Source organism: Cuculus canorus, chromosome 11, assembly GCF_017976375.1.
Source record: "Cuculus canorus isolate bCucCan1 chromosome 11, bCucCan1.pri, whole genome shotgun sequence".
Classification (NCBI taxonomy): domain Eukaryota; kingdom Metazoa; phylum Chordata; class Aves; order Cuculiformes; family Cuculidae; genus Cuculus; species Cuculus canorus.
This window is the reverse complement of record NC_071411.1, coordinates 2801625-2827476: the sequence shown is the minus strand read 5'-3', so window position 1 is coordinate 2827476 and position 25852 is coordinate 2801625. Positions and strand designations below refer to the sequence as shown.

The 25852-nt window shown below is 45.1% G+C and overlaps 1 protein-coding gene across 5 annotated transcripts in view; it reads left to right on the top strand.

Annotated features, from left to right (window-relative positions):
- The window catches only part of STAB1 (stabilin 1), a 95868-nt gene that overhangs the window by 12708 nt on the left and 57308 nt on the right, over positions 1-25852 (top strand). For all 5 annotated transcript variants that reach the window (XM_054076529.1, XM_054076528.1, XM_054076526.1 and 2 more), the window contains 30 exons: positions 246-442; positions 655-788; positions 2324-2451; positions 3009-3100; positions 4689-4811; positions 6321-6467; positions 8298-8360; positions 9449-9562; positions 9957-10010; positions 11550-11630; positions 11911-12069; positions 12946-13008; positions 13622-13723; positions 14663-14749; positions 15097-15208; positions 15812-15995; positions 16257-16350; positions 17215-17373; positions 18235-18330; positions 18719-18814; positions 19407-19454; positions 20299-20429; positions 20958-21069; positions 21279-21356; positions 21730-21831; positions 22295-22402; positions 22908-23039; positions 23255-23383; positions 24219-24275; positions 25012-25107. In XM_054076529.1, the coding sequence (XP_053932504.1) occupies positions 246-442; positions 655-788; positions 2324-2451; positions 3009-3100; positions 4689-4811; positions 6321-6467; positions 8298-8360; positions 9449-9562; positions 9957-10010; positions 11550-11630; positions 11911-12069; positions 12946-13008; positions 13622-13723; positions 14663-14749; positions 15097-15208; positions 15812-15995; positions 16257-16350; positions 17215-17373; positions 18235-18330; positions 18719-18814; positions 19407-19454; positions 20299-20429; positions 20958-21069; positions 21279-21356; positions 21730-21831; positions 22295-22402; positions 22908-23039; positions 23255-23383; positions 24219-24275; positions 25012-25107 (3278 nt within the window). The remainder of the gene's footprint in view (positions 1-245; positions 443-654; positions 789-2323; positions 2452-3008; positions 3101-4688; positions 4812-6320; positions 6468-8297; positions 8361-9448; positions 9563-9956; positions 10011-11549; positions 11631-11910; positions 12070-12945; positions 13009-13621; positions 13724-14662; positions 14750-15096; positions 15209-15811; positions 15996-16256; positions 16351-17214; positions 17374-18234; positions 18331-18718; positions 18815-19406; positions 19455-20298; positions 20430-20957; positions 21070-21278; positions 21357-21729; positions 21832-22294; positions 22403-22907; positions 23040-23254; positions 23384-24218; positions 24276-25011; positions 25108-25852) is intronic.

Genomic DNA, 25852 nt, shown 5'->3' with positions numbered 1-25852 from the left:
GTTCTGTGCAGCACTTGCTATAAGTACACACTGAATAACCATGACAGTGGGGTATTGGTGAGGCTATGAATATGTCACCCAAATTCTTCGGACTAAAAACCCGAACAGTCTGCTATCTAAAATATTTTATTTTCCTGGGAAATTGTCAAAGTTTAATAGTATAAATTTGTTCTGCTGCGCTGCAGGAAGTGCTGTTCTGAAAGCAGAAATTTGCTTACTGTCACCTCTCTTCTCTTCAACTGCAGCTCAGGATCCTTGTGCTTCTTCTCCATGCTCCCCTTTTGCTGCGTGTAAGGTTCTTGGGCCAAGGAATTATGAATGTACCTGCAAAGAAGGATTTCAAGGAGATGGGAAGGTTTGCCAGCCCATAAACCCTTGTGTTGAGAGCAATGGAGGCTGCCCAGAAAACTCGACCATTTGTGTTTACAGACGTCCAGGAGAGGTAAGGGCAGATACTGCACGTCAGAAACCTGTAAGGGTCTGAAAAACAGCCATGTGAGAAGTTCTTCACATGAGCTCACCATTGCAATGGGCAAGTCTTCTCTTCTCACCTTAGATTTTGTAAAGGGAAACCAGGCAGCTCTTTTGTAGGGTAGCTTATTGGGTAAAAGATGATGAATGCAGCTCTATAACCATTGTGTTGCCTTCCCTTAGGCGACTTGTGTTTGCAAGCCCGGGATGAGTAGGAGAACTCCTTTGTCCGAGTGTTCTGCATTTCCCAGCGATTGCCAGCAGTATTTTTGTGATGTGTCTTCCACATGTGAAATCAATTCCCAGGGGAATCCTAGGTAAGCCAGTTTAAAGTTTGCTGCTAAAGAAGCTTTTTCTGCAGCTAGAATGGAAACTGAGTTTGGATGAGCTGAATTCTTAAGAAACTGCGAGCTGACTGGGGAGAATGGGCCAGAATCACCTTTTGAGAAGAGCCTGTTTGTAACGAGCACTTGGAAAGTAAAGAGTTTTACATGAGTCATTGTAAATTTTGGCATGTGGGTCACAAGATGCTTTACATCTGGAGCAGGAGGATCTTCTGTGATGTGAACTGGAGATGTAGCTCCCCCCGAGTTGGGGATAGTAGTAAGGTGTGATCAGTTATTAATCAGTCATTAAAAGGAAGATGTGTGACTCTTGTTTGTTTGCACTTGCCCGTGTTTGATTGTGAGAGTTAAGTCTTTGGCGCTTCTCCCACTCAGGCCTTTAAGCAAGAAATGAATTAGAGTTTCATGTTGACAGGGAAGGGAGAAGTTGAGGGAAGAAACACCACATCGCCTTTAGTTCTCTGGAGCAAAACAGCTAGAAATTGATACCCCTTAGATGGGAAATATTTCCAAATCTAGGATCAGTTTTGCTAATGGCTTCCTAAACGCCAGAGAAAGCGTTACTGAAGATTTTGTGTGTTATTAAGAAAAGGTGGAGCTTCTCGAAGAGACTGAAAAGGGAAAGAACAGTCCCATCTCCTTGACCCTTCCTTCTCCAGTGCTGCTAAAACTGTTAGCATCCATCTGCGTGCTCTAGGCCAGATCTGAAACCCAGTGGCTTCCCCTTCTGAAGATACACTTGCAAAGTGCAGGACGCAGTGTTCAGGACAGTCCCTGCCTTAGTACATCTGTTTCCCAGCAGCTGGCACTCAGCACCGTGAGGCTGGAGTAACGTCACATTCCTCCCGTGTCGCCTGTCTCTGCATCGCTGAACAGAGAGAGCAGAGCCAATACTTGGACCGAACCCAAATGGGAAAAAACATGGTTGTCGGCCAGTGATCTTAAGTAGTCTCTGAGTAATGACTATAAATCCGTGTGAATCAGGACGGAGATTTTCACATGTAGATAAGCTTTTCTGGGAAAGTCATTAGCCTGTCTGGGCCCCTCGTTAAGTCTAAGACAAACCATAGCTAAGTGATGTGCTTGAGCTGGCACTTCTCACTGAAGCCGAGTGGTCACATAGGAGCTGTTCGCTAGATTTTCACTTTGCCTCTGTTTTTTATGCATTATCTCAACTGTTCAGATGCTTTAATGACTGATACTTTCTAGTTAGAAAGGTGTCGATACATGTGTTGTGGGTATCTGTACCCTGAACTCTAAAGCAGACAATCCTTACGTTGATCCTTATCTGAGAAAATATCTTCATTCCCTTGGGGTCCAAATTTGCCTGCACTCCAGAAGCGTGCTTCTTTTTTCCTGTCACTTAGTTTAGGCAGAAGTTACTAAGCTACACCTTAAAGTTGAGATTGCTCTTGTAAGTGTGGATCCTGACATGTTCTACTCACATTTGATGAAAGTGTTGCAAACTGTTTTATAATGGTTTGTTATGTTTCGTTCTTGTCTCTTAGCTGTGTCTGTAAAGAAGGAGAGATTGGAGATGGGAGAAATTGCTATAAAGATCTCTTGAGTGAGATAAATCAGCATAATTCACGAGGAAGGTTTGCTAGGAAGTTAAACGTCGCCAGAAAAATGTTTGGTAAATGCCTTTTGAATTTATTTGGGGAATGGAGGAAACATGGGGACAAGAGTGTGTCAGAAAAGGCTAAAAGCCCTTCAGCAGGGTGGATCTATTTCACAGCGTACGGCCACAGCAAAATTAAACACTTCACATCTATGACCTCCCGTTACTGGTTCTGGGTTATGAATTGAGGAGTTTGTGGATGAGTCTTAGGAATTTGACAGTCCTGATGAAGAATGTACCATATTTGCAGAAGAAGGAAAATGTGCCTTAGAGGTGTGATTCAAGCCCACTTGTATCAAACCACTGGTGTGCCTCCACCCACAGTGTGTATGTTGGAGGCTCTGCAATATTTCAGCTGTCGCTGAGATTTCTACGGTAATGCTTGAGGCTGATGTGCTGTGGGTCCTCTACTTAGTAGCCCAGAGCAGGGGTGGCTGCCCCATCCCTGGAGGGGTTCAGGACCAGGTTGGATGGGGCTTGGAGCCCCTGATCCAGTGGGAGGTGTTCCTGCCCATGGCAGGGGGTGGAACTGGATGTCAAGTAACTACTTCACTTTGCTGCTCCTTTTACAGCTTCTGGTTGCTCAGTGTTGCTGACTAAATACGGGCCTTTCACAATCTTCGTACCATCCCTTCTTCCCATCCAGGATACAATGGAATTTAACGTAAGTTTTCTTGATTTTAGCAAATTTTTGCTGCCTTAGGATTCTTTCCTGCCTGAGTCCTGCAGTAAAAACAGATTGACACAGGAGAGAGGAACCTTAGAAGACAATATTTATAGAAGCAGTCCCTTAGGAAGGCGCTTCATTGTCCGGTTAAATTGCAATCTCACAGAGAACATTCCATCCCTCACATTATTTTAAAACCTCTCTCTTTTTTCAATATTGGCGGAGTTTGTTTTTAATGTCAGGAAGTGTAAGTTTTTCTGATCATTCTTCATTTACAGCTTGAAGCTCTCTGTGTGTGACTGTTCTTGGAACTTTAGGTGTGTTTTCACTACTTGAGGGTGGGGTTTTCAAAAGGGGCTGAGATTTGCATCAAAATATTGAATTTGGGGCCTATGGCCCAAGATGTGGCTGTGGTGGTGTCAGCGTCTAGAGAGAAGCTCATTTTATTCCTGGGGACAGCAAGGACAGCAGGGCTGGAGAAAACTGCTGTGGGAGCCAGGACAAGATGTGGAGAGTCCTAGGCTTCAACAAGCAGGTCCTGCAGGTCATGTTATTATTTTATTTATTAATTAAATTTGGTTCATTTGCAGTACGTTTTGCACTGTTAAGCCCACAACCAGTCTATCCATCATTAGGATGAGAAGGAATATAAGCTATTTTCCCAGGACAGAGCTAAAAATTGATGCATGTGAGCTTACACGTGCAGCTCACACAGTAGGGATTTTAATTGCGTGCTAGGCAAGGTGGCTGTTGTGTTTCAGGTGGCAGCAAGCGCTTGGGTATGAGAAGGTAAATGTCTTAAAAATAATCCAGAAAACCCCCTTTTGGAACATTTCATTTCCAGATGGTTTGGAAATGTTGTTCCTTTGCTTGATAGCAAAGCTATGCATGCAGCAACAGTAACTTACATAGAGTCTAGGGAGCAACTCCTAACCTATAAATGCCAGGGGTATAAGATGTTTCCCTCTACCTTGTTGAGCAGAGATTTCCACTGACACTAGTCAGACCCTGTGCCTGGGTCATCATGGAAACTTCTGGATTCAAAGCAAATACATGAGGAAAGGCCCCTGAGTTACCTAGTCTAGCTGTTTCTATGAGGAGCAGTTCCTCCTAAATCAGTATTGCCAGAGGATTGCTTTAAAAGAACACCAGTGATGGAAAGCCTGGAAAAGAAAGGAAGAAATGAAATGTAAATTGCGACCACTTACATGGTCCAGCATAATAACAGATTGCTTGGTCCACTTACGTGATCCAGTGTAAGAGAAGCTTCAACAAGTGTTATAAACTGGAGCATGCAAGAATAGTTTGTAAATTGTCCGAGAGCAGTAGGTTTCTGTCTAGGGGATTCCTCTGAAGTCGCTTGCAGGTTAACTGGCCTCCCTGTGTTTGAATGCAAACACAACCAGAAGCAAAAGGTTTGCCACAGTGCTACTTCAGTGAACAAAAATGAAGAGGGAAGCTCAATCTTGAATGCTAAGAATTTCTCTGTGTGCATTAGCTGGGAGAATGCAATGCTCTTTCAGTAAATAAGGTTTGTGAAAGAACATGCCATTGATTGTCTTTATGTGGTCTTCATTCCCCAAAGGACACCACTGCCGAGCAGCTGTGCAGAATGCACATTGTTCCTGGTGTGCATTTGGCAGAAGACATGGTGAAAACCAAGACTCTGTGGACCTTGTCAGGACAGCAGTTAATATTCAGTAGCCAGGTAAAGTATCACCTGAACTGAAACTGCTTTCATGTAGGACAGACTGGAGCTTGAGCAGTTCCTTTTGTGCACTTTCTTAAGCAGAAAACCTTTTTCTCTAATCAAGTCTGCCTGTGATCAGAACAATAACCTCCTTTGTGGAGTCCAAAGCAAGGTGATTTAAGAACATGTGCCCCAAGCAACCACTTCTTCTGTCTTGCAGACAATCAGTTAGCCAGAGTCTGACTCCTAAGCTTGTGAGTGGTCTTTCCTCAGTCTGTGTATGTATTCTTGAGAAGAAACCTTTCCCTTGCACTACTAGCAGCTACAATATCCACATGGTTGACATGGAAGAGTCGGCAAAGTCTCTCTTCAAGCTGAGTGCTTCTTCTTAGAGATGGTGTGCTTGGACGCAGACAATGTTCTCTCTTACAGTTTCCCTTTTCCCTTCTTTCTATTTTATTTTTCTTAGTCATCTTAGCAAGGTGTTTTTCATAATTGTGTTCTGATATGGAGGGCTTTTTTTCCCTTTTCCCGTATTCAGTTGACTCATATTTTCCAGCATCCACTGCTCTCTCTCCATCCTGCACTTTTCCTGCATGCATGCTCACAGCTGGCCAGGGGAGAGCCATTTGTTTCCTCCCTCAGGATCCAGCCTTGGCCTTGAGGTCTAGGTCGTAATATATGCACCCTGCGTGCATCGAAAGGACAAAGCACTATTCGAAGCCGGGGAATCCAACCTGAGCTTGTCAATGCTCCTTTTAAATTTCTTTCCTGTTTGTTTACTCAGGAGGAGTCTTTTGATCTGGGAAGTCTGCCCTCCCCTTCCTTTGTTTCAGCCAGAATCCACAGTGATGTGAACTGTAGTTCAGGGCAGGGAGGAGCAGTTCAAGAAATCCATGTGGTGAAATGAAAAGCACAGGGAAGTTGTGCTTGCCTGAACTTGGATTGTGGCTGCAGGCACCAATGCCTTCGTTTTTAGTTTGTAGGTCACCTGTGGAAGACCTCCATGTGCCCAGCTTTGGTGCATGGCTGAATGTGCTATAGAAGGACCAGATGTGCTGTATAATTCAGTGAGCCTGACTGGTCTGGCTTTATTTTGAAGACTCCTTGTTGACATTGTGAGCCAATCAAAGTTGCAATCAAAGCTCTAGTTCCAGGATTGCCTCCAGATTCTGTGCCTCTCTCCTTGCATTTGGCAGGCTGATGCTGCTTGATGGTCACTGCACCCTTTTGTGATCCAGAGCTGGGGTTAAGCATTGATCACACTCAGAAAAACTTAATTCTAGAGTTGACTGTCCCAGGTTAAGTCTTCTTAAAAGTACCCCCAGGGTCAAAAGATTACCCAAACTCAGGTAGAGGTTGGATGTTTGGTTTACACCTCTTATGTTTGCTTTTTACAGAGTGACTCTGGTTGTGCCTTTGTCTTGCTGACCTATAGATGGAGGGCACTGTAAGGAGACATCATTTAGAAAACTATTATGGTACCACAGATATACCACAAGAAAATAATCTTTTGTTATTGTTCAGGTGTACGTCAAATCATTCCGATACCAAGACCTGCCAGGGAAACTGTACAATGTTTTACAACCAAACCTACCAGCAGCCAATGGTGTCATGCATATCATTAACACCCTACGGAAAGAAACCAGCACTGGCAACCTTGGAAACCCACAGGTACACAGGCATTCGTATTCTGTTTTATGGGACAGCAGAATAAACACTTAAAAAAATCTATTTTTATCATTAAACTTCCAATCAGGCTTTTTCTAAAGAAAAAAAAAAAAGCTATTTATTTTCTTTTCCAGCTCCTGATGAGATCTGCTGGGCACTATTAGCATATCATTAACAGTAGCTAATAGCACTGCATAAGCCAGATACCAACTTCACAATGATGCTTCTACAGTGCTTGGATGAGTAGAGAGTTCTACTTTCTTGAGATCACTCCCCTGATAGCAAATGAGCTCTTTTTTCAGGTGTATCTTACAGGATAAATATTGAAAAAGCATTTTTCACCTAAAAAGCGGAAGAAGATTTTCTTTAATCAGTCTGTATTGCATTTTGAAATTATAATCAATTTTGCCTTTGCATTCAAATTATTTAAAATGAGGATGAATAATCATTAGAATTTTGCATTTTGAAGTCATGTCTTGAGTTTAAGACACTGGGCAGGGGTTTCAGGTTCGCCTTCTTTTCTCTGTTAGCTGGGAGAAGTGTCTGCTATCGCTGCTGCATTGCTGTGCCTGAGCAGTTTGATATCATTTCTCTATGCAGAAAGCAGACCTTGTTGCCTTCTACCTCCTTGCAAAAAAAATTACTCATAGAATGGCACAAACTCTCAGATTTGGTAGGATTTTGCTACTAATTTGCACTACTTTAAACCATTGTAATTAATCTATTAAAACAGTCAGACCGTGTAGTATTACGGCTGTATTTTGTGTGTTCAAAAAGCAGCTGGATTGTTGTGTTGAGTGGTGGTAGCTCTTCAGCTGAAGTGCCCTGAGGATGGTGTATCAATTGTACAAGTTCTGGGTGCTCACGTGGATTTGATTCTCCCCATTGGTGATCTCCCTCCCTGCGGCCATGTAAGATCATCTCAGTCTTATGACCTGCATGAGGGCGTTTTCCAAAAAGAAGTGTCTGAGTGCCAGAGGGGAAGCTGGCACTCTGTGTCTGTGCTCAGGGACCTACAGGGAGGGTTTGCAGCTACTTGTCTTTCTCTGGACTCCTTAAGGCATTTCCTTCCCTTGTGATGTTAGCTTTGCAATGAAGGCTGGTGACCACAGGAGCCGCTTTTGGCATCAAATCCCTTTGTACCCATGTCCCTTGGAAATAACGTTCTGTGCCTCTGTGTGTTCTGCGGGAAACACTTTCTGCCAACAACCCATGCAAATTCCTGCAAATAAAGGTCACGCAAGTCTCTTCAGAAGCTTTGGTCCTTGGAGGGACATTGCTCATGTTACTTTTGTCTTAATGGGCAACATGGCAAAAAAGGAAGGTATCAATTTCCTCTGTGTTTTCAGGAATACGCATATGTGTTTTACTTTCTTAGCATTGGAGCTCCTTTGCAGGTGGCAGAGTGATCTCTTGTCCTCAAAGGACAAGGAGTCTTGAGATGGCAGAGCAGCTCCATTGCCCACCAGCCCCAAAGTGACTTGTATCTCACCGGAAGGGGTATATCTCTAGTATTAATGATAGTGAGCAATTGCCTCTTCATTTAATTTAATGTGCAGATGTGAGTAAGGAAACAGAACAGTGCCAAAGTGCATGGTGCTTTGGAAAATCTGGTTTGCTGTGCGTGGGAAGGAGTTTGTGCCTGAGTTACTGCAGGCTCAGTCCTTGCTAGATCAACTGACCAGTACAGAGGGTTTGAAGACTTCGACTGTGGTGGTGTTCTGTAGCTCTTTACATGCAAACCACAAACATTAACTGACCGAAGGCATTCCAGGATGTGCTCAGACCTTACTTCAGCCCCAGCTATTTTTGCCTATTTGTGTCTTCTTGCAGAAAACCATTGGTGAGATCCTAGCTTCAATGGAGATCTTCAGCAGGTTTGAAACTATACTGGAGGTAAGCACGTTTGTGTCTGCCCCATGAATGTGTGTGGCATTGCTGCTGTTGCAAAGCCTGCTGCTGGTTTTGGGTTTTATCTAAATACATCTCAGTGCTTTGGCTTTCTGGATGTTTTTTTTCTGTGTCATTTCTTATTTTGTGCATTTTGCATAAGCAAATGTAATGGAAGAGATCAATTTTCACATCTATAAGGGATCTGGCACAAGTAGCAAACACGCATGCCTCTCCCATCTGCTTTCCCACCTCCCCTTCCCATCTCCCCTGGAGAGTTTATTCTCCAAAGCATGTTTAGTTTGTGACCACTGTCAGGACAAAGAGTGAAAGTTTCATGACTCCCTGTGCCAAGCTACATTGTACCTACCTATTTTTGGGGTGTAGATCTCTAAATAAAAGCAGCCCTCAGGTTATAAACGCTTGAGGTGCTGCCCAGGATTCATTTAGTTAGTATTTCCACTAGGGACAGACTGATTTTCCTTTTACCTCTGTGAGAGTCATCTGGATCTGCTCTAGCATTGTTCACAACTGTCTTGCTTGCCTGTTTTTAGCTCTGTGGCTCTTAGTCATTTACAAAATTCATGAACTGCCCTTTTGATTATAGACCTGGTTCTCTTCTTCTTCCCTTCAGGCAAAAAGTCACAGCTCTATTCTTTGTATGTGTATCTGTGTTTAAAGCACAAAGGGAGCGTTAGCCCAGTTCTCCCCTATTCACATTAGCTGCATTCACACCAGTGGTTTCATTGTCCAAGCTCTGGTTTTGTGGCCTTTATGCCTCTGTTATCATAGAATTGTAGAATGGTTTGGATTGGAAAGGACCTTAAAAGCCCATCCAGTTCCAACCCCCTGCCATAGGCTGGGACACTTCCGACTAGATCAGGTTGCTCCAAGCCCCATCCAACATGGTATTGAACGCCTCCAGGGATGGGGATACATGACATACCTGTCCTTGGTGTCCAGCTGCCTCTTGTATGCACTTGCTTTTCAATAGCTCTGCCTCTACTGGGTTGCTTAGTTTCCTGTCCCTTCCTGGTAGTCCCCCTTCACTAACTTGTGCTAGATCCGCAATGTTACTCTTACTGTTTTTGCAGAACTGTGGCCTGCCGGCAATCCTGGACGGACCGGGCCCCTTTACAGTATTTGTACCCAGCAATGATGGCGTGGATAAGTTGAGAGATGGAAGGCTCATTTATCTTTTCACAGAGGTGAGAGCTTATAGTGCTTTAAGAGGTTCCTGAGCCAACGGCGTTGCACCAGGCTGTGCTGGAATGGCTCGTGCAGTGTATCTGATCATTGCCAAAAGTTGTTCTTCCTGAAGAAGGCTAAACCAACTCTCTGCTTCTGTGAGGCTTTGGGAGGGTAGTGAATGCTGATGGAACCTGCACCTATGACTAGCTAGATTGTTTAAATCTGCTGGTTGGTTTACCTTCCCCGCCCTGGCTTTGGGTAGTGGAAATGAAGGAACTTGTTCGCCAAGTGAATTCGCTGCTATACGGCGTTGGCATTGTCAGTCATTGGTTAAAAGAAAATGCAGTTGCCTCCTCTTACTCCTGAGCCTCTGAAGGAGTATCTCACTTTTATGTTCTCTGCTTTCCTTAGGGCATAAATAAGCTTCAGGAACTCGTGAAACATCATATCTACACTTCAGCAGCGGTAAGGCAGGCAGCTGTCATTCCAGATAACTGGGGCTCTTCGGGCCAGCGTGTTATCAACTGTGTTCTTTGGAATAGCGGTCAGAGTGTCAGTGTCTTCAGCTGCTGCGTCTTGAACTTTCCCTGGAGGAGCAAGGATGTGGTTCAGGATGTGATGAGGCAAAATGTTTACCGTGAAAACGGTTGTTAAAGTGGACAGCTTGTGCTCTTCTATCATGAAATGCTGAGTTTCCTGAGACTGATGGCGCTCCTTAGTTGCATGGCCTTTATAATGAAAATACTGTCCAGCAGAGTTTGCTGTGGGCAACTCCTTTCTTGTTATCACTTTTATTTGTTGAATTATTAATTAGGATTATACTTTAAATATGAACTCCCCAGCCTACAGTTTCCCTAAAACACTAATAGCAGCAACACCAAAGTTATAGCCAAACAAAGAAGTGGTCCAGGCTCCCTGCTCCTTTTCCTATCTCCTTGGCATCCGCCAATGGCTAAAGTTAGAGATGGAGAAGGGGTACAAGTGAGCCTGTGATCTGGAACTGCCAGTTCTTGCACTAAAGATGCTGTGTGCTATAGTAGCAGGGTAAATAAAATCGATACAGTGCATCAACAAGACATTTTCCCTTATAAAATACACAGGAGAAGTGTTTAAAGTTAGACACAAAACCGGTGGAGGAAGAGAGTGCTCAGGCATTATGGTACACCGCCATGTCCTGCATTAAGAAATAGCAATATTATTCCCATTCTTTACTGAGAAGCAAATGTCAGCCCTTGTGATTTTCCTAATTCCAATATGGAAAATGAACAGCACTTTGACAAAACAGCAAAATGTAGTTTTGCTTGCAATTGATCAATAACAACATGGTAACAGGCTGAGCTACTTTTTAATAACCCCTTGGACACAAAATTAACGGTTGTCTTAGTTATCAGAACTTCCTATTTCTCAAATCCTTAAGTTTCTCAGTGGAGTAGCCGTAGTTTACATTTTTTATCCCTTTAGAAATAAGCTTATTTATTAAGGCAAAATGTGTTCTCTCTTATGCTTATGGCTGAGCTTTCATTGTTTATTGAATGTGTCCTGGAAAATTCCCTTATTAGTCTGACCCTACTTGGAGCCGTATCAGTAAGAGACGTGTTAGTGAGACTTGATTTCAGCTGTGTGGGGCTGTTACTTGAACAAGGAATGAAAACCACGTCCTGGATTTCCCTCTAAGCCGTTGTTTGTGTTTATGATATTTCATAGAATCATGGAATGGTTTGGGTTGGAAGGGACCTCAAAGCCCACACAGTCGCACCCCCTGCCATGGGCAGGGACACCTCCCACTGGATCAGGGGCTCCAAGCCCCATCCAACCTGGCCTGGAACCCCTCCAGGGATGGGGCAGCCCCCACTGCTCTGGGCAGCCTGGGCCAGGGCCTCCCCACCCTCAGTGTGAAGAATTTTTTTCCTAAATGAAGAATGAAATGTGAATGTTAAAATCGAGACCCCCTTTAGAAGGCTTTTTAAGTGACTGTACTGAAATGACTCTGTGTTTTTATTTCAGGTGACTGTAGAGAAACTGATAATGATGCCGCACATTGTTACCATGGCTAACCAGATAGTTACCATCAACATCAGTGCAGATGTAAGTATGAATCTAAACCCTTTCTGGAAAACCCTCCTGCTCTAGGTGGAAGTCTGGATGTAGTTCTGCACAATATGGTTTCATCTCATCTCTGCTTCCTCCTCTGCTTAACAACCTGGACTTCATTGAAGTCATTGAATTAGATGGCTTTTCATCTAACCTGTGACTCCTCTAAGAGGCTTGACCATTTGTGTGGCTGCACTTCATGTTGTGTATTGTCTTTATGTAGTTGATGCAGTCTAATGGGCTAAAACGCAGATAAATTGTGTTTCTGCATCAGGGAAGAATTCTGATGGATGAATCAGGGATCCCCTTGAACATGCGAGATATTGTGGCATCAAATGGTATTATCCATACCTTGGATGGTATCTTCATCCCTCCTTCAATAATTCCCATTTTGCCTCACAGATGTAATGAAGAGCAATATAAAATAGTGACGGTAAGTCAGCTTCACCCATTCTCACAGTAGTGGTTGCTGTAGACCCCACGCTCGCCTGGAGAGACAAAAGCAGGCTGTGCAAATTGCATTTGGGAAATATGCTCTCTCTGAGAGGTGCCCTGATGTGAACTGAATGGTGTCAGCACTGGCACTGTTCTGCTAGCACTTGGCGCTACTTTGCCAACAATCAGCAGATGTTCCTTGTAAACTGTTGTTCTTCCCTTGCACCCATCCTGCCTTTGATTCATAAGTTCATTTGCCTTTTCATAAGGTCTTACATGATCTTCTTGACCTTGTAGTTGCTAATTCAGCTGACAATGCTTTGTTCCCATTGCTATCAGTGTTGGTGTCCTGTAGCCTGGACAGGAAGCAGTCATTTGGGAGCAGGAGGTAGAACTGCTGAGCGATAGTCTCACCTGAACAGCTGTGTATCCCTTATTCTAGGTGCTTACTCCCCAGTTTGATTGTTGGTAGGTTACTGAAAAAAGATGAGAATCTGAATAGCGAAGAGGTACCTGATTTGAAGCCACACAGTTAATCCCAAGTGGCCAGAGGTTCTGCATAACTTGCTGTTTTAGTGAGGCCCAAAGTGTTTTCCAGCATAGCTGTATGTCTCGTGGCTGATGGACTTACAGGGTGGAGACAGACCCCATCTTGCAGTCAAATTCAAGCGTCTTCTTGAGACAAAGGAGCCATTTTATTTAAATTATAAACTCGCCACATTTCAGAGTGTCAAAACTCCCTCCTAGGAGTGTTTCTGATACAGGTTGTGATGTTTTGGATGTACACTGGGAGTAGTAGCTCTGTAGCTGTTCTTGGCATGGGGAATGGATTCCTTTGAGAAGATTAAGTTTTCCACTCTTGTTTTCTTAACAGGGCTCTTGTGTGGATTGTGAGGCCCTCAACAACAGCATTTGCCCACCTGGCAGCAGAGAAATGGTAAATACCTGTCGTTATTTCTTCTTTGCCTGATGGCATACATACACACTGGTAAACAATATCTAAGCCAAGCCAGTTCTGTTCCTGTCTAACTTTCTGACATGTCACTGAGCATCATTCCAATATTATTTGTGGTCCTTTCCCCTCTCTCACTCTCTCTATCTCACTTCCTTCTCTGTCTTTCTTACCTCCATCCCCCTTTTTTTCCTTCCTTCCCTTAGTCTCTCATCCTCTCTCTTACTCCCCATCTGCTCCGCTCTCTCTCCCTTAGCCCTTTCCCCTACTTTGTCTTTTCTCCCCTCTTTCTTACCCTATATTTCTCCCCTCGTCTACTCTCCCCTCCTTTCCTTCCTCCCTCCTTCTTCCCCTACCCTCTCTCCCTACTCTTGTCGTCTCCCTTATCATAGACGCTATTATTAGAACAAAGGGGCAGCACCTTGGCGCACACTTGGGGACAGCCGGGAGCAGGAAGAAGCCACCACGTGCCTTCTTTCATGATAGGCATGCCATAACGATATCTCTGTGAACTTCCTCAGCTCGCAGATACGCAGCTCTGCAGCAAAAAGAGCAGAGGGGAAGGTTACAGTGCTGACAACTTGTTTTGTTTGTGCAGGAACCAACACTTTACCCAAAAGAATGCGTCTACATCCATGATCCGCAAGGCCTGAATGTCCTGAAGAAGGGGTGCGCCAGGTACTGCAATCAAACAGTCGTGGTGAGTGTGATGGAAGACGGTGTTCCCTTTGAAAGAACCTCAGTGTTGCTCTTCCTCATTCATCAAGAAGAGCTTTTACTCCTTGAGCTGATGGGGAAAAAAAAGGGAAGCTGTCCCACTATTCCTGGGACCATCATGTGAACTGGCTACCTGCTTTCTCTTTGGCAAACACCGACAGAACACAAATCACCAACTTGCTGCAAATATTCCAGAGCAGCTCAGTTAAACCGGAGTGCAAGCAATAAATAAAGTAAAGCGCACTGGGTGTGACCAGGCAGGCTGGAGGAAGCCACGAGACAAATGGCACAGTGCTGGCTGGGGCACATTTTCTCTGTGAGCGCCCTGGTTTTAGTGTGTCTCCCAAAGGAAACTGAGCACAGGGAAAGTGCTGTAAGCTGTGAAGTGATTGCATCCTGTTTATGAAACGTCGGATGGTTCAGGACAGTCACTCTTCTTCAGTCACGTTTGTCTGCAGCTCTTCAGCTCTCACAGTGCCAACTATATGGAATGATTTATGAGTGTTTCATTAAATACTGCTGATTGTTTGTCTTGTGATTGTTCTTTCTTTGGTCAGTCATGACAATGCCTGTGATCTAGGACTGCTACATCCCTCCAGAGGAATGCAGTCCTCAGCAAGTATAAAGTAGGAGTGAGTGGCCAGCACTATTAAAGAAATAAAGGCTTATGGAAAACATGGACCCTGTTTGCTGAAGTCAGAGAGAGAGGATAGAAAATAGTGATTTATTTTGAGGAGAATGGTCTGTGAGTAGAAAGAGGAGTGTTGTTGATTTAAGTGTAGGAGTACCTAGAAAATAGATGCCAAATGAGACATTTCAATCTGTGGCAGAGGACCGAGATTTCAGAATTATAAGGGCAGGCTGACTCCAGACAATTCTCGTGAAGCCATGTCATAGCTCACCAATTCTGCTTTTGTTTCAGAAACCTGGATGCTGCAAAGGATTCTTTGGTCCAGACTGCATGCCATGCCCAGGGGGATTTTCCAGTCCATGCTATGGCCGAGGGAACGTAAGTGTGGAAGATCCTGCTGTGTTGCAACAAGCAGTCGAGACAGCGTGGTTCGCATAGTTGTAGATAAGCACAACCCAGAATTTGCGCTTCAAGGCTAAATCCACCACAGCGGCAGCAGAAGATGCAGGGAGAATGGTACAGACACTGTTGGGTGTTCTGTCTTGAGCTCTAGTGTGAATCATGTCATGGCTGTTGACAGCTCTGGCTATGTGGGATTTGCTGTTATTGCCACTCCTGTTTTCTACCGCAAGTATCAAAGTGCCTTTGATAGATATGAACATGTTGGCTTTGCTTTGGTTCCCTGAGTCTCAATCAGTTTGCTTTTCTTTTCGTTTTCCTTCCAGTGCAGTGATGGCATACAAGGGAACGGCAACTGTCAGTGCTTTGAAGGTTTCAAAGGAATAGCCTGCCACATCTGCTCGAACCCAAACAAGCATGGCGAGAACTGTGACGAAGGTTGGTTGTTCTGATAGAGAGACTGGAGGAAAATGTAAGGCAAGGATGTAATGCAGGCTCATATATCCTGGATTCCCTTCTGGCAAGACCAGTGTAATGAAAGAAGTGAGAGAAATGTCATAGAATCATAGAACTGTAGAACCTCTTGATTGAAAAAGACCTTTGAGATCATCAAGCCCAACAATACCTGTTCACTGCTACCTGTCATTGTGGGTGTCCTTTAAACAACAGCGGAGAAAACGTGCTGATATGACAGTGGTGATGGGGGTCTTGGAAACATCAGCCAAATTTAGGTGTGGAACTTTGATTTAGATCTCTTCTGCTAGGAAAGAAAAGACAGTTGACAAGGACCTTAAGCTTCGTAGCCTAAACTTGAGCATGTCCTCTCAGCCTGTAAAAAACACAGACCCAGACCGTCACAGGATCTGCTCCCTGACCAGGTTTTGACATCTCTCAGCAGACTTCCCTCTATTGAGAACAAATGGGATGATCTCTTGGTGTCACAAGAGGTTGCGAAGGAAAGTTGGGAATCTGCAAAATGCCATCACTGTGGTGAGTTCACGGTTTTTTGTGGTTACTGATCTTACTCCATGTACTTGACAGATTGTGGCTGTGTCCATGGCATCTGCGACAACAGGCCTGGCAGCGGCGGTGTCTGTCAGTCCTGGTCCTGTAAGGAAGGCTATACCGGCGAATTCTGTGACAAGACATCCAAGAACTGTGGCCCAAGCGGGCTGTCCCAGTACTGCCACCAGAACGCTGTCTGCAGCCTCAATGACACCACGAGGTCAGTCTTTCTGGCGCGTCCGTTTGGGTGGGCGCATTGTCATTGTACAGGCATGCAGCAGCTGTGAGGCTGCCAGCCCTGGAATCATGTCTACATGGCTGCGTACTTGGTGCACAGGATTGTTTGAGTAAGACAGCCAACTTGCTAGAAATTAAAGTCAGGTTCTTGCTTGCTTGAGAGGCTCCAACTGCCTTTGTGCTCTCTGCTGGCTTTCAGAAGGGGCTGCTTTATCCGTGTCCCTTTTGTGCTCATACTTTTAAGGTGCATCTGCATAGATGGATATGAAGGTGACGGGTTTTCCTGCCAGCCCATTGACCTGTGCAGTCAGCCAGACCGAGGAGGCTGCTCACAGAATGTAAGTGGGTTCAAACTATCAAAGCGCGGAGAAGCAGCTCTTATCAATCAAAGCAGAGATCCAGGAGTCCTGGGACTGTTACACATCTTGTGTGCTGACTTTCCCAGCCTGTAAGACGGGGTGGAATAACACATACCTTGACACCTTGTCTTGAGGATGTCAATCATTTGGGTTGGTACCAAAATGCCACGCCCCAGGGAGAGTTTGGCTGGTTTGCACCAGGTATTTTGGCAGCTACTGAGATTAGCAGTACAGGTAATTTTTGGTTTATATTGATTTCCCCCTTAAGCTCTTCTAATGTGTGTTGGTTTTTCTGTTGCTGTGTTCAGGCTGTAGCTTAGCTCTGAGCTCCAACTCTTATTTCTAGTAACCGTCAACACTACGTTATTATCCTTAGTAAAGAATTGTGGTGATTTTTAATGGAAATGACTGCCAAATGGTCATACCTCATCATAATTTAGACTCCTCCTGAGAGAGATCTCTTTCCTAAGAGAGATCTGCACTCCAATGTTGATTCCATCCCACGTGTCCAGGTAGGAGATTGTGCTCCTCCTCTTCTGGGAATATTCCTTTCTGTAATGGAAGAGCTTTAAAGGATGGTAGGGAATGCTCTGGAGTTCTGAGCCACCCTAGACACAAGTGTCTGTCTTTCTGAAAACATTAAAAGTTTTCAGAATCACTTTATTATGAAGTTGTCTAGGACTTTTCTGGAGAAGATGCTTCCATCCCCCACACCCCCTGCTGGAGTCAGAATTGATCAGAAACTCTCCACAGTCTAAGGAAGGAGACTTCTTGCTGTGTTTGCACTACACTCCCTCCCTGACTCTTCTGAGTGTAATTCTTTCTCTCTCCCTTCTCCTGGAGGCTCTGTGCACCAGTACGGGGCCCGGCACCGCCACCTGCCAGTGCAACACGGGCTGGACCGGGGACGGGAAGGCCTGCGTGGCCATAGACAACTGCATGCTGGAGAGCAGAGGGAACTGTCACATGAATGCCGACTGCATTTATATCGGCCCTGGCCAGGTATGATCAATGCTAAGCAGTCTGTTGGTGGACTTAACACCAACTAAGCTGCTCTGACATGACCTGGAATCACCAGAGGCTGAAATTGGGCTAGGGAGAAGCAAAGCCTCCTCGTCTGCTGCCAGAAACACTGGCTGCAGCTAAAAACATCAGTGTGCTCGCAGGAGGTGAGGTTCCGTGCTGTGTTTGAGGTTGCTGTCTGCTCTGGAACTTTCATGCAGCAAAGGGAAGAGACTATGCTCCATAATGCAGCTCAATATAAGGCATCCAGTGTGTCCCATTTGTTCCCAGATCACAGCATTGCCTTTGCGCAATGGTCAAATATACAGGAAAGCACGTGCAGCTGTTCAGGTGGTTTCTGGAGGGAGCTGGGCCAGCAGTTGGGTGTCTTCAGACGGGAGGAGAGCACGCAGAAGTGGCTTCTTAGGGTGCTGCTTCTCCTCACTGAGAAAAGGTGCAGAATTAGCAGATTTTAGTGAGGCGAGTGTGTGCAGGTGCTCTCTGATCTATCTTGAAAGCAGGAAGCTTTGACATTAAGGCCTCTTCTCTTTCTGCATTTCACTAAGTCTATGTCATTCCCTGGAGAGCTGGAAATAAACATAGAAATCGTCTTTGAGTGACCTGCCCACAGCCAAACAGCGCAAGGGATCAGTGCGCTTGAGTAACGAGACAGCATTTGTGCTGCGGTAGAGGATGATGCCCTGCTAAGGAAATATCTCTACGTTTCCAGGTCTTGAGGGACCAGGAAGAAAACTGGAGAAAATAAATTAAGAAATTTTTTTTTTTCTGGCTTAGGCCTTTTTTGAGTGGCAAATGAGGACACTCTGATAGGTCTATAAAATTGAAATGTCTCTGTTGCAGAGCAAGTGTGTCTGCAAGAGGGGTTATGCTGGTGACGGTCACAACTGCGATGCAATCAACCCATGCCTCATGGACAACGGGGGCTGTCATGACTTGGTGAGTAGCTGAAGTGCCGTCCTAAGGCTGGAGTGGCAGTGGAGGTTCCTCTGCTCCCTCACAGAGGTTTTTCAGCCATGGCATCAAGAGAATAGCAAGGATTTATATTACATCATCTTATTGGCATGCCACTGAGATGCTGTGAAGGTCTGGTCTCTGATTTACCCAGGGAGATCCTCTGATTTTTTTGAGTTCACGCAAGCAAAGGCATCACCTAGGCTTTGCTCACAAGGTATAAATTCACTGCCACCCGGCAACAGGAGGAATGTGCTTCTGGGTGCTCCTCTAGCCCAGACCATGGGGGCACACCAGAGTTCAGTTCCTAGATAGGTGTGACACTGCCTAACTTGCATTTCCTCTCTAATTTCTTCTTTCTTTGTATGTGCAGGCGACGTGTGTACCCCTTGGAGGAGGAGAGAGATCCTGCACTTGCCCTGAAGGCTACATGGGGGATGGCATGACATGCTACGGGGACATTCTAAAAGTGAGTAAAAACTAGATGTCTGAAGTCTGTTCTGCCCGCCCTTTCCTTTTCTCTGTTACCTGAATTGGCTCTGTCCCCCAGTACCAGCCTGACAGCACAGCACGTGTGTCTGCCCAAGGCCACCGAGACAAAACTGGTGCCAAGACCAATGTGTTCATAAAACCATTGGCAGTAATTTCTGGGTGCTTCAGCCCTGTCTGTCCTCTTTGTCTGTGCCATAAGTCATCTTTTTTTGTAGTTTGGAAACTATTGCGGCTCAGAGCTGCTAGGCCTCTTTTCTGTCAGTAGAAATATCAAAGGCCATTGTGGATTTGGTCCCTGCCCTTGGTAAACACGAGCAGCTGCAGATGAGTTGAAAAGAGTTTGTTTATTTGGGAATATATGCTTTTTTAACGGCTGGCCTGTGGTTTTAGGAGTGCCCATCCCTTCCTATGACACACAGTGCCTGTAGCGGTTGTAAGGTGGGAGAGGAATGTCTAAGTCATTATTGTCAGACTTGATATTGCAAAGGGCTCGTTTCCCCCACCCTGGGTCCCCAGCTCTGCAACCCCAGTGCACGGAAGGTAACCCTTCTGTTGTTTCCATTTTAAAGGAACTGGCCAGGAATTCCCACTTTGCAGGCTTCTACGACTGGCTTAAGGTAAGAACAGCCCACACGGGTAAGTTTGGTAGAAGTGAAGTCTCTGAACGCTGCTGCTAGAGAATGAGCAACTCCATTTGTCTTTTTTATTAGATAAAAATAAAACAACAGAGAAGGAGAAATCGTTACAGAGCAAGTTTGTAGAAACGCTCTGGCATCTGTGATAGGGTGAGGGTCATGAGTGCATTTTGGGGGCCTTGTTTCTAGCACTAGAGGAAGGTGGAGCTGTGCTACACTTAATTTTCATGGTTGTATCATCCTTAGCCATCATAAAATAGCACAGAAGGGAAAGAAAGAGGGGTAGTATTATAACAGCTATTTTTCCGAAGAGCGTGCTCAGAGAAGTTAGACTGTAGGTTTGTTCCTTTTCTTGTTACTGCTTCCCTGTCTCCAGTGTGACAATAACAGACGCTCCATAGACTGCAGGAAGTCTGTGGAAGCAAGCTGTGATATATGGCATCCAACGGAGCTTTAGCTTATCTGTCCTCCTGCAGACATGGCTTTTGCCAGGAATCAGCTTGGTTTCTCCCCACAAAACTGATATTGAGGGTTCAGAAATGATTTATGGATACCATTGAATGGGTTTGAAGATTAATTGAAGTATGAAAGTAGGGCTTAGAACACAGTTTTTTCCCTTTGCAAAAAGGTATCAGCTGTTTTGGTTCTCTTTGATTGCCACGAGCACTTACCTGCCACGCTCAGGGGAGCCGGCTCTGCTGCTGAGAAGCACTGGCTTTCTACACAACTCTTTCACACAGGAGCGGGATGGCTGGTGGTTGTGATTGCAGTACAGATGTGGCACTAGCATGTCTTATTTGTTCATTTTTTGTGCTTTGGACAACAGAAGTCTCTCTTCAGCATCCCAGCAGGAATGAATGTTACTGTCCTGGTGCCGTCAGAGGCTGCTATCAAAAACTTAAGCAAGACTGAGAAAGATTTGTGGTTGACCTCCTACATGCTGCCATTTTTAGTCAGGTACAAGGAGACTCCTGCCTTTCCTTTATGTTGCCAAACAACAGTAACAAAGCCATAAGCTGGATTTCTGCTTGTACAAGACCAATAGAGAGTTGTCTTGAGATCAATATAGAAGCAAGATTAAGTATCCAGCAGGCAAAGAACATAACAGATCACAGGCTATGGGAAGTGGGTTTATTTTTTCATGTATTTGCAGACAGAGATTTCTCCTGTCCTGTAGATGCAGATGGCATCAGGGACAAGGAATTGCCTCCATCATTCTCTTCACATAGAATCATAGAATGGTTTGAGTTGGAAGGGACCTTAAAGCCCGTCCAGTTCCCATGGGCAGGGACACCACCCGCTGGATCAGGTTGCTCAAAACCCTATCCAACCTGGCCTTGAGCAATTCCAGAGACGGGGCATCCACAGCTTCCCTGGGCAACTTAATTACTTCATGTGAGAGACGTGAATGTTGGGTGGTGTGGTCTTATCTTCCTGGTGTTACAAACAGTGCCCTAATCTTTTCTTTACCTTTGTTCCCTTCAGAGCCCACTTTGTTGAAGGTGTCTTCACTGTTGAAAAGCTCAAAAAGTACGACAGGCCAGAATTATCCACCCTCAACCCACAGACCAGATGGCAGATAAACAACAGGAGCGGCGTAAGGTTTTCTTACAGAGCAGGGTCAAATTAAACTGCTTGAGAACCGCTATATCCAGCAGGAAGCCTGGGTGGGACACCAGTGCACTCAGACAGCTTTTAAAAATTATACTCAGATTGATCACGGGCAACCTTGAACGAACAATGTCTTTGTATTGAACTTGCTTGGCAGTTTCTAACCCTCTTCTACTTCCTCTGATACTTGTGCAGGTATTAACCATCCAGAACGCAAGTATAGTCGTCAGCGACATCCCTGCCAGCAATGGCATTATTCACGTCCTCAGTAAGGTGCGTTGGTACATGCAATCCTGCAAAACGCTGCGATTGTAGCAGCAGGTTTGTGTTGCAGTGTCTGTGATGAGGCCAAAGAGGAATACATGTCTGGACAGTTAGGAAGGGATATTGTGGCAAAAATATATTTGGTTATCACAAGGTCCTGACAGATGTTTCCTGTGCAGCAGTGTCTAATGTTTAAAGTATTTGTCTCTGGGACAAGCGGCAGTGGAGTTCCTCTTCTCGTGGCTGACAGAAGAGTTAATGCTTTTGCAGAATTGTGTAAAATGAGGCCATTTCTAATTGCCTCTCTCACAAGCAGGGCAGGAATGTGATTTCCTACAAAGCCCCTCACCCAACCTTCCTTCTGAATGCACTTTTCCCGCAGGTTTTGTTACCACCTTCGGGAGATATCCCAGCGAGCCCTCCAGGTCTGCAGGAACAGCTCGAGGCAGTTGCCTCATTCAGCATTTTCAAGGGGTTGCTGCAGGTAAGCAGTTGACGTGAGCACTGTTGTGATTGTCAGAACATTGACCAAATGCCCAACTTACCGTGCACTGGTGGGACAAAATTTGGGCTGCCTAGTGAGAAAAGAGAGACCACTTGTTTCCTACCACTGCAGAGTGTTGTTCTAGGAGAGCTCTTTTGAGCAGCCCAGGGGTTGTATAATTGCCGTTAGATCTCTATATCATTGGCAGCAGAAGACAACCTGCTTATTGTGGGCTTGAGAAACCTAGAGGAAAAGGAGGGCTTGTTCAGAGTCAAGAAGCTGTGCTTAGGTCAGCCCAGGAGGATGAGCAACCAATTTGACATGTGTGACTGGATGGAAGTTGTTTGTCCCGTTTTCAAGCATATCCTTTAGCCCTTCTGCCTTTGTAATTGATTTCATGTGTGGTTTAGTTTTCAGTGAGTGCAAGTGTAACTGCTAATCTTACTGTTTGGACATTTTTTAGGAATACCAGCTCATTGGAAAAATTGAGTCCTCTGAAAAATACACAGTTTTTGTTCCTGGCAATAATTCCATTGAGGAGTTCTGCCGTGCTGGCAATGTGACATGCTTGGTAAGCTCACTGCTTGCTTACAGTTTGAATGCATATTGTGATAAGCACGGGGACAAGTACCCTGTCAGATCATAAACTTGTGTTCAGTGGATTTCAGCATGGAGAGGAGAAGCATATCTGATGCTAAAAGTTAGGAGAAACATGGCAGAGCAAAATTGGAGGGTTTCCTGGGCTGTTGCAATGGGATCTGAAAAGAACATTTGGACTCCAACTGCAGATTTCTGAGTAGATTTGAACGTAGGTAGATGGCACAATATGTTCCCCTTTCTAGCTGGCTGTGGTGTATCTGTGGCAATTTTGAACCTTTTGAAAGGTTCCAGAAAACATGTATGACTTCTTCCAGTAGCAGAGTCATCAGGTGTGATCAGTCGTCTGTGGTGGGGAGTTACTAGGCTCCCGAGTTGCTACAGATGGCTTAGGAACTCTACTCATGCCATATTTCTGACTGAACTGTAGTCTAGGAAGTCAAGAGAGTCCTAATGTTTGGGTTTTTTTACTTCTTTAGGACAATGAGACAGTGCAATATCATGTTGTACTGGGAGAGAAGCTCTCACCCACGGACTTGAGAAGTGGAATCCATAAGAACAGCATGTTAGGGCTCTCTTACTGGCTAATGTTTTATCAAAACAGCACCCAGGTAAGAAGGTGAAGACTGTTCTGCCAGTTGAGGATCTAGCTAGACCTATCACTTTCTAAGGCTGGTCTCAACACCCTTACCAAAACCCTTACCAAACCACATCTGGTTGGGTCACCCTTACAGTTTGCCTCCTGTGGCTGTCTTGACAGCTCTCAAGCAGTCCATGCAAAAGATATTGAAGGTGATTGTTTCAGCCATTTCCCTCTCCTTTGCAGAAGTTTGTCAATAATATTCCTTTGGATGGAAAATTTCTTGAGACGAAGAATGGCATGTTGATTGGGGTTTCGCAGGTCCTCCAGATACAGAAGAATCGTTGCACTGCCAATACCACCACCATACAAAAGGTAACAAAGATTGCCAAGGAGCTGACCATCATCTCACAGGGTTTCTCCTCCTGCTGTACTGAACTGATCAATAGCAGAAGACCTACTCATCCTACACGTGAACGTAGCTTGTGATCCAACCCCAGATGAGCCTCATGTGAAATGGGACATCAGGGAGACTTAGTGCTTCCTGGCCTCAGGCTGCCTACTTGTAATGCAGCCGACCCGCAGCTCTTGTGCTGTATGTAGCTCCCGTGCAAATCACGTTCAGGTCTTTTGCTGCATCTCTCTCACAGTGCAAAGAGTGGGGAAGGCTGGTCCAGGAACTCCCAGATGTTCAGCTGTGCAAGTAGAATCCAGCCCCATTCTTGCATGGCATGACCACAAGATTCCTTTTGGTCTGTGTGGGAGTCATGGCCAAAGTTCAGCTCATATGAATGTTGTGGCTTTTGGCCACCTGAAGTTTGCAGGGTCAGAGTGAAGCAGGCCTGCCCTCTTACAGACTAGAAAAAGTCTTTTCAGCCTTGTGTGAAGGAACACCAGACCTGCAGAAAGCCCTTCCCCAGCTCAGAGACTCAGAAGAGGTTTAACATGGAATCTCTTCTGGTATGTTTTGTGGTACAGCCTCTGGAGTGCAGAAATAAGACCTCATGTGAAGCCTTTGAAAGCAGCCAGGGCCTGAGGGCCATGCATTATGATTTTTCTTCTTTTGGTGTTTAAGCTATGGAGATAAATACATCTTTGTCTTTGTCCCAGCCAGCAGCCTGTACAGCACCATTTGTAATTCAAGATTAGTGTCTTGGTGTGACGTGGGTAGAGGGCACACATGTGACTTGTCCTGTTCTCTGTGCCCTAGTCAAGATGCGGCAAGTGTGAGAAGGGGATCAAGTGTCCTCCTGGATCAGTTCTTGTGGTGAGTCTCTGATTCATATAACATCTCATCGACTGTTTGTGGATAGTGCTTTGATACCCTTTTATTGCACTGTAGATGTTGTCTCGATACCTGAAAAAATGCGCCCTTGAATCCTCTGTGTCTTATTCCTTAGAAGGGTTTGTAAGAGAAAGGAGACACCGAGAGGGGGGTTTAGGCAGGAAAAACACAAACATGAACTATATAAGGCCCCTTACAGAGCTGGCGTGAGGCCTCGCCTGAATTTCAGGAGCTCTTTAAAGCATGCAGTGAGGGGAGTTGGCCCTCTTAAGGGGAAAAAAGAGATGTCTCTTGATCTCTACTCTTTTGATATTATCGGCAAGTCTAGGGGTGCCAATAGCGACCATTGATTTATTCCCATAGATGGGCTGGTTGTGCCTACAGCTTCTTTGTGAGTGAGTGACAAAGATTTCCAGCGAGGAAAACGGCCAGATGTTGTATATCCATGCTGGCTATGAATTGCCTTGCAGCCATATCTGGCTTCTTGGGCTTCATTGCTCTATGCCAAACAATTTTCAACTCCATTTTCTCAGCGTCCAAACTGACCTGTGTGTGGTGACCTCATGTCATTGGTCTCGGCTCTGAAAAGTCTGAATTTTTAGGGCTGTTCCTGTAGGATAAAAGGCATTATTCCTCCACCACCATCTGCACCAAAATGTACGATCCGTTTAATTATTGTAATCTGTTCTGTCTGTATTTATGTCAATTATACCTGCAGGAATTGCCAGGTAGCAAGAATCTCGCTCGCTGTGAGTTACGTTCTGAGGATACGGGAATACTTGGTTGCCATTTCACCTGTGCAAAAGTTTCTCTGGTAAGAAAAACATTTGCCTTGAATGCATTTTGACAAAATCGAGATGGGTATTAGAAATAGAGCCATGGGCATAGAGCCTGCGCTGAAGTCCTGGCTGCATTTGTGCCATTGCGTAGCTGAGAGTGAGAGTCACTCCTCATCCTGGAGACAGAGGGCACTGGAGAAAAAAAAAAACCTGCGGAAATGTCTGCACAGTGATGGATTGTGGTTTGCTGCTTTGGTGTTGCTGTGTTGGGTTTTGTCCTGCAGAGGAAGAGAAGGAGTTGAGTGTTTGTAGTCTGGTTTCCTAAGGAAATGAGGCATCAATGGTGGTATTTAGCTTGTGCATGTGCCTTCCAAAATAACTGATAAATTATTGGAGCCAAACCAAAGTGCAGAGCAGAAGGTGTCACAGCTATTATGGCCCTCACCAGTTTTGTGAAAATGTGTGGCTGGGAGAAGAGTTGAAGAGGAAATGGTAATAAAAAGGCTTGTGTGAATTTGAGCTCTTACAGGTATTGGAGCATCTCCCTGGCAAGCTAATAGGAATGGGAGATTGAGGAGAACGGAGAGGCAAGTTGGGCAGATGGTGCCCACAGGCAGAGCTTTGGTCAGCATTTGTACCTCAATGGGCACATCTGTGTTCCATGGCTGGATGATGTTTCTCCTCATCCCTACCATCCAGCTTGGTCCCATCATGGTTCCCTCCCTCCGTAGTTAGATGCAGAAAGAAATGAGAGCAGTTAAACAGGTTTCTGAACCGAAT